This window comes from Oncorhynchus kisutch, linkage group LG28, assembly GCF_002021735.2.
Source record: "Oncorhynchus kisutch isolate 150728-3 linkage group LG28, Okis_V2, whole genome shotgun sequence".
Lineage (NCBI taxonomy): Eukaryota > Metazoa > Chordata > Actinopteri > Salmoniformes > Salmonidae > Oncorhynchus > Oncorhynchus kisutch.
The window spans coordinates 33,425,445-33,435,792 of NC_034201.2; the positions used below are offsets into that span (position 1 = coordinate 33,425,445).

Below are 10,348 nucleotides of genomic sequence, written 5' to 3' on the forward strand. Positions count from 1 at the left end.
TCGCACTATTATTACGTCTCCAACAACAAGAAGCGACTACTGTGGCAGTTGAGAAGCCAAACACACTTCAGTATTTAAGAAAGGTTATGTTCACAGATACTAACAAATAATTTATAGCCCTCCGGACAATTCATACTCATGTCAACGCTGTTGTACATCGTGAAACGTATTAGGTTGGTTGAAGAAGTAGCTAGCTAACGTTAACTCAGAACTTAGCAAACGTTGCCTGGATAGTTAGCAACTGGCTAGCAACATGCCCCCTATTATTAATCCTAAAGTAAAGGGCACAACCAAAGTTTCAATTAGTGGGATAACAGTACATGCTCAAAGCAAACATTGTCATCGAAATAATGTATTGGCCGAGAGGAATCAGGCAGTTGCACCTGTGGGCGCCTGGGTGGAGAGTGGACAAGACTGCCAGGATGAGCATCCAAATGTAAGTGTAGCCGTCCATCAGTTATTCTACTTGAACAGGTAGCTAGTTAGCATATTTTCCCGTTGACTTATTATTTCGTATGAGCCAGGTTCGTGCCCTGCTAACTGAGGAGCTACAGATGGAGATTCAACGGGAGAAAGAGGAGAGTCTTCGCCGGTTTCAGGAAGAAGTGCGCCGCCGCGTGGCACAACAGGCTCAAATCCGCAAGAGGTGGCAGCTTCAGAAGTCATGCGAGATGGTGACTAGGCTATATAATGTGGATAATTAACATATTGTATTACAATTGCTGTTCATGATGGAAGACAGTTAGTAGGCCAACATCATTATAAAACAACAATGCATTACAAATGGCAAGAATACAGTTATCTTGGTTTCCAAGTATTGTAGCTAGCAACTGCACATGTAAATGACATGGACTATGGGTAAATGAGCACCACCTCTATCAAGAATGTCACAGGCTAGTGACACAACCTGGGTATACCATGCAGAGTCCTCAAACTCCTCATTTAATGACAGCATATTAGCCAGTTTAAAGCCTGCGTTGTTTGTCTTTACAGGCAGAGCAGGAGGGGAGAGTGCTCCAGCAGTCCAGCGATGCAGCGCAGAGATTGACCCCCAGGAAGAATCCGTGCCCCTACTCCCCAGAGAGAGAGCTAGCCATCTGCAGCCCCAACTCCCGCTGGGTTCGAGCACAGGGATATGATAGCAGCAACAGAGAAAACAGGACTGATCAGCAAACGCATCAGGTGGCAAAATTTATCTGTGACGATCTACATTGACATTTTAGTCATTTAGAAGATGCTCTTCTCCAGGGCATCTTCTATTCCATGCATTAAATGGAAGTAAGAGAAACGACCACATATCTCGATCATTGCAAGGGAAAAAAACGTCTAAATACCAGTAGCTTTGCAAAATCTGTGCTTGTTACAGTAAAGGAAAAGCAAGTAGTATTTAAAAAAATATATATATATAATAATAAAAAAATCTGTTATAAAAACATTGAATGAAGCCACACAAGCACTGAGTGGATATTGTTATTGATTCGCATCTATATCTAACGTGTGTCTATGTGTTTACACAGGCCTTTTGACCAATCAGATCAGATCTTTTGGGCAAAAGATTAGAATTGGGAAGCCTGTGTAAACACAACCTATGTCTGTCATTGATCTCTGCAACAAAGGCTGCATTTACACTGGCATGCCAAATCTGATCTTTTTGCCACTAATTGGTCTTTTGACCAATTAGATCCTTTGCCTATAATTGGGCAAATGATCAGAATTGGGGTGCCTGTGTAAACGCCGCCATATGGACCTAGGCCACCTACCTTTTTATCCTCAATAATGCCAAAGGATTATTTACACGGATGTTAAAGCCATTTTGCTCATATTAAGTCAGTGACATTGCCATTACTTCTATCATTAGCGCTATAGATAAAGTAGATGATCATATGGGTTGGTTCTGGTTTTTCAGCTCAGCAAAGTCACGAGGCAGGTCAGACACAGACTGGCAGCCTGTCAGACGGTCCGTGACGGAGAAGTGATGTCAGAGCTCCCTGGGGGAATATGGAAGGTGTATCCTACCAGAGATGTGAGTTTGTTTATACTGACCCTTTCTAACAGGCCAAAGTCAATTTTAACAAAAATGTTGGATAACCATAGAATTAGAATTAATTTATTTTACCTCCTATGATTTGCCCAGCAGCATACTACCCTGCATCCCACTGCTGGCTTGCCTCTGAAGCTAAGCAGGGTTTGTCCTGGTCTGTCCCTGGATGGGAGACCAGATGCTGCTCGAAATGGTGTTGGAGGGCCAGTATGAGGCACTCTTTCCTCTGGTCTAAAACAAATAATAATTTATATATATATCCCAATGCCCCAGGGCAGTGATTGGGGACTTTGCCCTCTGTGGTCACTGAAGATCCCATGGCACTTATCGTAAGGGTGTTGACCCCGGTGTCCTGGCTAAATTCCCAATCTGGCTCCATACTGTACCATCATGGCTACCTAATCATCCCCAGCTTAGAATTGGCTCATTCATCCCCCTGCTCCCCTGTAACTAGTCTTTGCTGCAAATGAGAATGTGTTCTCAGTCAACTTACCTGGTAAAATAAAAATATTTTTTCATTCTGTTTCTTTGGTTATAGCTTTATCATTTGTAACTCTCAATTGCAGAAATACTGTCTTTTCTGTCAAATTTGTGTCAACATTTTAGTAAAAGGAATTATTGTGCTTTCTAACTCAAAACAGAAACCTGTATATCGGGTGACAAGAGAAGAAGAGGATCATGAAAAGGAGGAGGAAGATATTCCTTTGATTGGGCAACATGACTCCCCTCTTCAGAACTTTGATCTTCACGAGGGTCACAGGAGCAAGACTGTCACCTTTGACAACAATCCGGTCTGTCACCACAAGTGTTCTCTTTTTGACACTTCTCCCATTTCCCCAAACCCCACACAGTCAATAGTCCTGTGACTCACATGCTTGTCCTAACATTCCTTTAGTCAGGCTATAGCAAATTGTTTATCAATCTATATAGTTACCTTTCTAACTCCCAACTAAACTACCCTAAAGGTTTAATCTTACATAATGCACAACAAGAGGTGCTCAACTCTTACTAAGTTCTGTAAATTATTAATTTAGTGCTTTTGTCCAGGAGTCACCTGACTTTTATGAAAAAGACTGCTTTAAGGCCAAAACACATCTATTGTGACAGCTAATAATCAATCTTTCATACCTTCTTTGTTGCAGGTCTGTCAGAAGCTCTTTAGTGAGCCTTATCCTGCAGGTCATAGTAATGATTTGAGTACTGACCATAGAGCTACTCAAGTGCTGTGGCCCCAAGAAGACCAGGAGGAACTGAAGAGACAGGTGATTAAGGCCAGTTAGAACTACATTATAGGGTTTTAGTGTTTATGAATATATGCCCTGGCCCTTCTTAGATGGCTATTAAATAACCCTTATCACTGACCATATTTACACACAGCCCTCCACCAAATCCCCCCTTTAGAGATCAACTAACACTGTATGACACAATGATTCATGTAGCACGGTAGCCCAGTGTATTTTCAGCCCAAAAAGTACCACATATTTTCAAGACACACTTTCAGCTAGTTAGCATTTAGTGAAATACACTACATGGCCAACAGTATGTGGACACCGCTTCAAATTAATGGATTCGGCTATTTCAGCTACACCCCGTTGCAGACAGGTGTATAAAATCGAGCACACAGCCATGCAATCTTCACAGACAAACATTGGCTGCTGTTTGGATGCCACCTTTCCAACAAGCCAGCCCTGCTAAAGCTGCCCGGTCAACTGTAAGTGGTGTTATTGTGAGGTGGAAATGTCTTGGAGCAACAACGGCTCAGCCACGAAATGGTAGGCCACACAAGCTTACAGAACCGCCGAGTGCTGAGGCACGTAGCACGTAAGCATGGTCTGTCCTCGGTTGAAACACCCACTACCGAGTTCCAAACTAACCCTGGAAGCAATGTCAGCACAAGAACTGTTAGTTGGGAGCTTCATGAAATGGGTTTCCATGGCTGAGCAGCCGCACTCAAGCCTAAGATCACAATGCCAAGCGTCAGCTGGAGTGGTGTAAAGCTCTCTGCCATTGGACACTGGAGCAGTGGAAACGCGTTCTTTGGAGTGATGAATCGAATCACGCTTCACCATCTGGCAGTCCGACGGACGAATCTGGGTTTGGTGGATGCCATGAGAACGCTACCTGCACGAATGCATAGTGCCAACTGTAAAGTTTGGTGGGGGAGGAATATTGGTCTGGGGTTGTTTTCATAGTTCGGGCTAGGCCCTTTTAGTTCCAGAGAAGGGGAATCTTAACGCTACACAATGACATTCTAGACGATTCTGTGCTTCCAACTTTGGGGCAACAGTTTGGGGAAGGCCCTTCCCTGTTTCAGAATGACAATGCCCCCGTGCACAAATCGTGGTCCGTACAGAAATGGTTTGTTGAGATCGGTGTAGAAGAATTTGACTGGCCTGCAGAGAGCCCTGACCTTTGAGATGATTTGGAACGCAGACCTATTCACCCATCATCAGTGCCCAACCTCACTAATGCTCTTGTGGCTGAATGGAAGCAGGTCCCCGCAGCAATATTCCAACATCTAGTGGAAAGCCTTCCAGAAGTGTGGAGGCTGTTGTTACAGCAAAGGGCGGACCAGCTCCATATGATTTTAGAATGAGATGTTCGACAAGCATACTTTTGGTCATGTAGTGAATTTGCTTTAAACTTTGGTCTCTGCTTCAATTACATTAATGTGCAGGCACATTATTTTTCTCCATATGCACATTTTATAAAAAAATATACCCCTTGACACCATAAAATAACTTTACCTGTTTGTAGGGTCAGTCTCAGTTTCTGATGTACCGACGCCTATTCATGGACATTGAGAGAGAACAAGTCAAGGAGCATCAGAGACATAGGAAGCACCTGAGGAGAATCGGAAGGTGACTCGGCACAACCACAATAAACAAATGTAGTTCCTCCTCTGGATATACTGGTTTTCAAAACATTTCACTATTAGTAAACTGTGCTGTCACATTTGCATTCATATCAGGGTTGGGGTACATCTCATTTCAATGCAGTCAATTGAGATATTAAACTGAAATGATAAATTTCCCTAGTTTTTAAATATATTTTATGTTCTTCAAAGTTGCCACCCTTTGCCTTGATAACATCTTTGCACACGCTTGGCGTTCTCTCAACCAGCTTCTCCTGGAATGCTTTTCCAACAGTCTTCATGGAGTTCTGACATATGATGAGCACATATGCTGAGCACTTTTTGGCTGTGTTTCCTTCACTCTGCGGCCCAAATCATCCCAAACCATCACAATTGGGTTGTGGTCAGGTGATTGTGGAGGCCAGGTCATATCTAGCTGCATCACTCTCCTTCTTGGTCAAATAGCCCTTACACAGCCTGGTGGTGTGTTGGGTCATTGTCCTGTTGAAAAACAAACGATAGTCCCACTAAGCGCAAACCAGATGGGATGGCGTATTGCTGCAAAATGCTGTGGTAGCCATGATGGTTAAGTGTGACTTGAATTCTAAATAAATCACTGACAGTGTCACCAGCAAAGTACACCCACACCATCACACCTCCTCCATGCTTCACAGTGGAAACCACACATGCGGAGATCATCCGTTCACCTGCTCTGTGTCTCACAAAGACATGGCGGTTGAAACCAAAATCTCAGATTTTGACTCATCAGACCAAAGGACAGATTTCCACCGGTCTAATGTCCATTGCTCGTGTTTCTTGGCCCAAGCAAGTCTCTTCTTATTGGTGTCCTTTAGTAGTGGTTTCTTTGCAGCAATTCAACCATGAAGGCCAGATTCATGCAGTCTCCTCTGAACAGTTGATTTTGAGATGTCTGTTACGTGAACTCTGAAGCATTTATTTGGGCTGCATTTTCTAAGGCTTGTAACTCTAATGAACTTGTCCTTTGCAGCAGAGGTAACTCTGGGTCTTCCTTTCCTGTGGCGGTCCTCATGAGAGCCAGTTTCATCATAGCACTTGATGGTTTTTGCAAATGCACTTGGAAGAAACTTTCAAAACTCTTGAAATTGTCCACATTGACTGACCTTCATGTCTTAAAGTAATGATGGACTGTTGTTTCTCTTTGCTTATTTGAGCTGTTCTTGCTATAATATGGACTTGGTCTTTTGTATACCAACCCTACCATGTCACAACACAATTGATTGGCTCAAACGTATATTAACTTTCAGCAACGCACACCTAATAATTGAAATGCATTCCAGGTGACTACCTCCATGAAGCTGGTTGAGAGAATGCCAAGAGTATGCAAAGCTCTCAAGACAAAGGGTGGCTACTTTGAAGAATCTCAAATATAAGATATATTTTGATTTGTTTACTACATGATTCCATATGTGTTATTTCATAGTTGTGATGTCTTCACTATTATTCTACAATGTAGAATATAGTACAAATAAATAAACCCAACTTTTGGACACACCTACTGGTGCACTTTATAAACATTCATACTCCTTCAACATGGTCTCTTCAATATAATGGATAAAATGTGTTGTTAACAATGCAGACAGTGGCATTAAATTCCATTGCAAAATAAGAACACATTTTAATGTAGTTTTGTCTGAATTTCCTTTTAGGATAAAAGCAGAAAAGGAACAGACTAGGTTGGAAGAGGAGAGGAGGCTGGAGAGACTGCGGCAGCTCGAGGAGGATAGACTGGAAATGGCTGAGAGGGAATTTCTAATTCTGGAGCGACTGAGGCTTGAGGAAGGGGAGAGGGCAGAGGTGTTAGAGAAGAAAGAGAGAGCAAAGAAAGATAAAGAAGCCACAAGGTAACTTTATTAATCAATACAATCTGAAATTAAATGGACTAGATTCAGCCCAGAAGGTTTTTGATAATTGTACAGTATCTTACATAGAATGAAGGGTCAATCTTCTGCCAATATATATAATTGTTTTGTCCTTGAGAAACACATCATGTGCACTACTCCTCCAAAAGTCACATTGGGAAATATGAAAGACCTTATTCTTTCTAGAAAATACCAGTGTAAAAAATGAAATTCTGATGTTTGCTCGTGATAATCATGGCAACCAATTTTTTTATACTTTAGATCACACATCTACATTCTATCTTACCCCTGACCCCACTCCTAGACTAGAAAGCATGCTGAATGATTAATCTACTTTGAAAGTACTTTTTTGTCCTGGAATAATCTTGGTCCAGGAAACAAGCCCTAAATATGTTTGTGCTGGTCAACTAGAGAATAAGGCCCTGTGTCCCAGCCTGTGTTATTGTGTGACACGTTGGGTACTTTGACAGAAAATTGAACAATACACATTGTTTTGTGTCTTGTGGTAGGTACATCGAGGCTCTGAGAGCTCAGATGAAGGAGAGGATAGTTCTGGAGAATACAGAGCTCCCCCCTCTCTGCTGCTGCGGGGACAGTTTCTGGGACTCCCATCCTGACACCTGCGCAAATAACTGTGTCTTCTACAACAACCCTAAAGGTACAAACGGTACCAAAAGGTCTCAACCACAAGCCAATAGGCTACCTCCAAAAGAACAGTATGGTAATTATTTGACCTGCTGCAAGCCAAGATAGGTGACTTGCACCCTTGATGTATGTTTACTATATAGAGGATGTATTATTTCCCATATAATATTTTCATCAATGTTAGGAATGTTCACTTTTTAGTTTCTGGTAGCAACATGCCTCGAGGAGTAATTAACGCAACTATGTCAAGGTCCTTCAACATGAACCTACTGACGTTTATCAGTTACCCAATATAGTTACCTCCTGTTCATTCAAACAATCATATTCCTTCCATATTTTCCACATTTTGGATTTTTCCCTTATTTTGATTATTTCCTATTTTCCCTATTCTAGTCTACTTGGGTTATGTTCATTAGGGCACGCAATATAATAGAAAATGTACAAAACTTTGTAAAAAGATTGTAAATTGTCATGGTCAAAACATGTAGATTCACTGGTTGCAAAGATGGGGAGAGGTCTAGGCATAATAAAGAGATGCTCTGCTTTGTTGACCCCACACTCCAAAAAGCAAGTTCTGCAGGCTCTAGTTTTGTCTAATCTTGATTATTGTCCAGTCGTGTGGTCCAGTGCTGCAAGGAAAGACCTAGTTAAGCTGCAGCTGGCCCAGAACAGAGCGGCACATTTTGCTCTTTAATTATAATCAGAGAGCTGATATTAATACTATACATGCCAGTCTATCTTGGCTAAGAGTTGAGGAGAGACTGACTGCATCACTTCTTCTTTTTATAAGAAACATTAATGTGTTGAAAATCCTAAGTAGTTTGCATAATCAACTTACACACAGCTCTGACACACACACTTATCCCACCAGACATGCCACCAGGGGTCTTTTCATAGTCCCCAAATCCATAACAAACTCAAGAAAACGCATAGTATTATATAGAGCCCTTAATGCATGGAACTTCCTTCCATCTCAAATAAACAGCAAACCTGGTTTAAAAAAACAGATAAAGCAACATCTCGTGGCACAACGCCTCTCCCCTATTTGACAAAGATAGTTTGTGTGTATGCATTGATATGTAGACTACGTGTACCTTTTTAAAAATGTATGTAGTTCTGTTCTTGAGCTGTTCTTGTCTAATGATGTTCTGTATTATGTTTCATGTTTTGTGTGGACCCAAGGAAGACTAACTGATGCTTTTGCAACAGCTAATGGCGATCCTAATAAGATACCAAATACCAAACTGAAAATTATAATTCGTTTTTCTTATTTTGGCAAGTCATATTTTCAGTCAGTTCTCCTACGTTTGGTTCCTGATGAACATGAGCCAGAGGTTCAGAATGATGTGCTATGAATGGGGTGGATGTGTTAATGATTGTGTTTGTCTTTCATCCAGCCTATGTCCAGGCTCTGCGGTCTGCGCTGTTGAGCTGTGATCTGAAGGACAGGAGCCACTCCACTCACCAGCGAGCCTCGGCTCGCCAGATTGCCTCCATGCACGCCCTTTCACCCAGGAAGGAAACCACAGCTCATAGGAAGTTAGCCACCTCGCAAAGGAACAAAAAAAAAGAGGACATTTGAATTTCAGCCCTCTTTGTTTAAAAAAAATCAATAATGACCTTTAAACGGTACCATGAAAGGACATGTCGTTTTGTCATGCTATTGATTTTGAATCAAACCTTGCCGTCTCTCACTCTCGAATACTTATCAGTTGTATTTCCTTGAAACGTGATGTCCTTTATTTTGTATGGTTTTATTTTAATTATCTGTCTTTAGTTATGTCAGATGTGCACTTGGTTTTACGCTGTGCTTAATTGCTGAAACATGTCTGATTTAAAACCTGACATTTTATCTTTTGAACCTCGGGATGATGCTTCAGTGGTGTTTGTTAGTCCTATAATGAATTTTGGATGCAGCAGTGGGCATAATCACTGGTAGTGTCCTAATCCTTCCAATGACAGTATATATTATTCCATTCCTATGGAAAAGTGGGGGATGAAAATGTCAGCTGGTTTCATTTCCTATAAAATGGGGAAAGAGTGACTTGTCCTAGGCAACAGACCGATGATTCAAGATTTGTTTTATATCAATGTATTATTAATGTCTTACTCATTGCATTGTTTGGGTGATTTGTTACTGTTTCCTATTACGGTAAGTTTTAATGAATTTTTTAGTGTTCACCAAAACTGAATGAATGTAAAAGGCCTTCCTATATGATAAATGCTCATGTTTATTCATGAAAAAATTAGAAGCTAAACTTGTAGGATACAGTGCATTTGAAGTATTCAGACCCCTTGACTTTTCCCAAATGTTGTTACATTAAGGCCTTACATTTTGTTACGTTACAAAGCAAAAACGGGTAGATTTGTTTTGTATTTTTTTAAATGGAAATATTACATTTACTTAAGTATTCAGACCCTTTACTCAGCACTTTGTTTGGCAGCGATTACAGCCTCGAGTCTTCTTGATTATGACGCGTCAAGCTTGACACACCTGTATTTGGGGAGTTTCTCCCATTCTTCTCTGCAGATCCTCGCAGGCTCAGTCAGGTTGGATGGGGAGCTTCGCAGCGCAGCTATTTTCAGGTCTCTCCAGAGATGTTCGATCGTGTTCAAATCCGGGTTCTGTCTGGGCCACTCAAGGACATTCAAGACGTTGTCTTGGCTGTGTGCTTAGGGTCATTGTCCTGTTTGCAGGTGAACCTTTGCCACAGTCTGAGGTCCCGAAGGCTCTGGAGCAGGTTTTCAGCAAGGATCTCTCTGTACATTGCTCTATTCATCTTTACTTCAACCTTGTTTCTCATAGTCTTAGAGTCCTTTAGGTGCCTTTTAGCAAACTCCAAGCAGGCTGTTGTGCCTTTTACAGAGGAGTGACTTCATTCTGGCAACTCTACCATAAAGATCTGA

At 41.5% G+C, this 10,348-nt stretch overlaps 1 protein-coding gene across 2 annotated transcripts; it reads left to right on the plus strand.

The window, feature by feature from the left end:
• Positions 1-9,554, plus strand: ccdc15 (coiled-coil domain containing 15). Of its 2 annotated transcripts, none has more exons than XM_020465121.2 (10): positions 1-436; positions 525-674; positions 994-1,182; positions 1,907-2,023; positions 2,683-2,832; positions 3,184-3,303; positions 4,799-4,902; positions 6,584-6,778; positions 7,306-7,517; positions 8,839-9,554. In XM_020465121.2, exons 1-10 carry the CDS (start codon positions 254-256, stop codon positions 9,021-9,023), a joined length of 1,605 nt encoding a protein of 534 aa, XP_020320710.1. In that variant the 5' UTR covers positions 1-253; the 3' UTR covers positions 9,024-9,554. The 2 variants fall into 2 exon arrangements, with proteins under 2 accessions (XP_020320710.1, XP_020320711.1); XM_020465122.2 differs by having other exon boundaries at positions 2-436; positions 7,306-7,454.
• Positions 9,555-10,348: the final 794 nt, after the last annotated feature.

What these genes read in the sequence shown, in the direction of transcription:
- ccdc15 (XM_020465121.2), top strand. Translation starts at nt 254, where the DNA reads ATGCCCCCTATTATTAATCCTAAAGTAAAGGGCACAACCAAAGTTTCA. An exon ending in CTGATCAGCAAACGCATCAG is followed by an intron (nt 1,183 to 1,906) that starts GTGGCAAAATTT and finishes CTGGTTTTTCAG; the next exon opens with CTCAGCAAAGTCACGAGGCA. An exon ending in CACCTGAGGAGAATCGGAAG is followed by an intron (nt 4,903 to 6,583) that starts GTGACTCGGCAC and finishes ATTTCCTTTTAG; the next exon opens with GATAAAAGCAGAAAAGGAAC.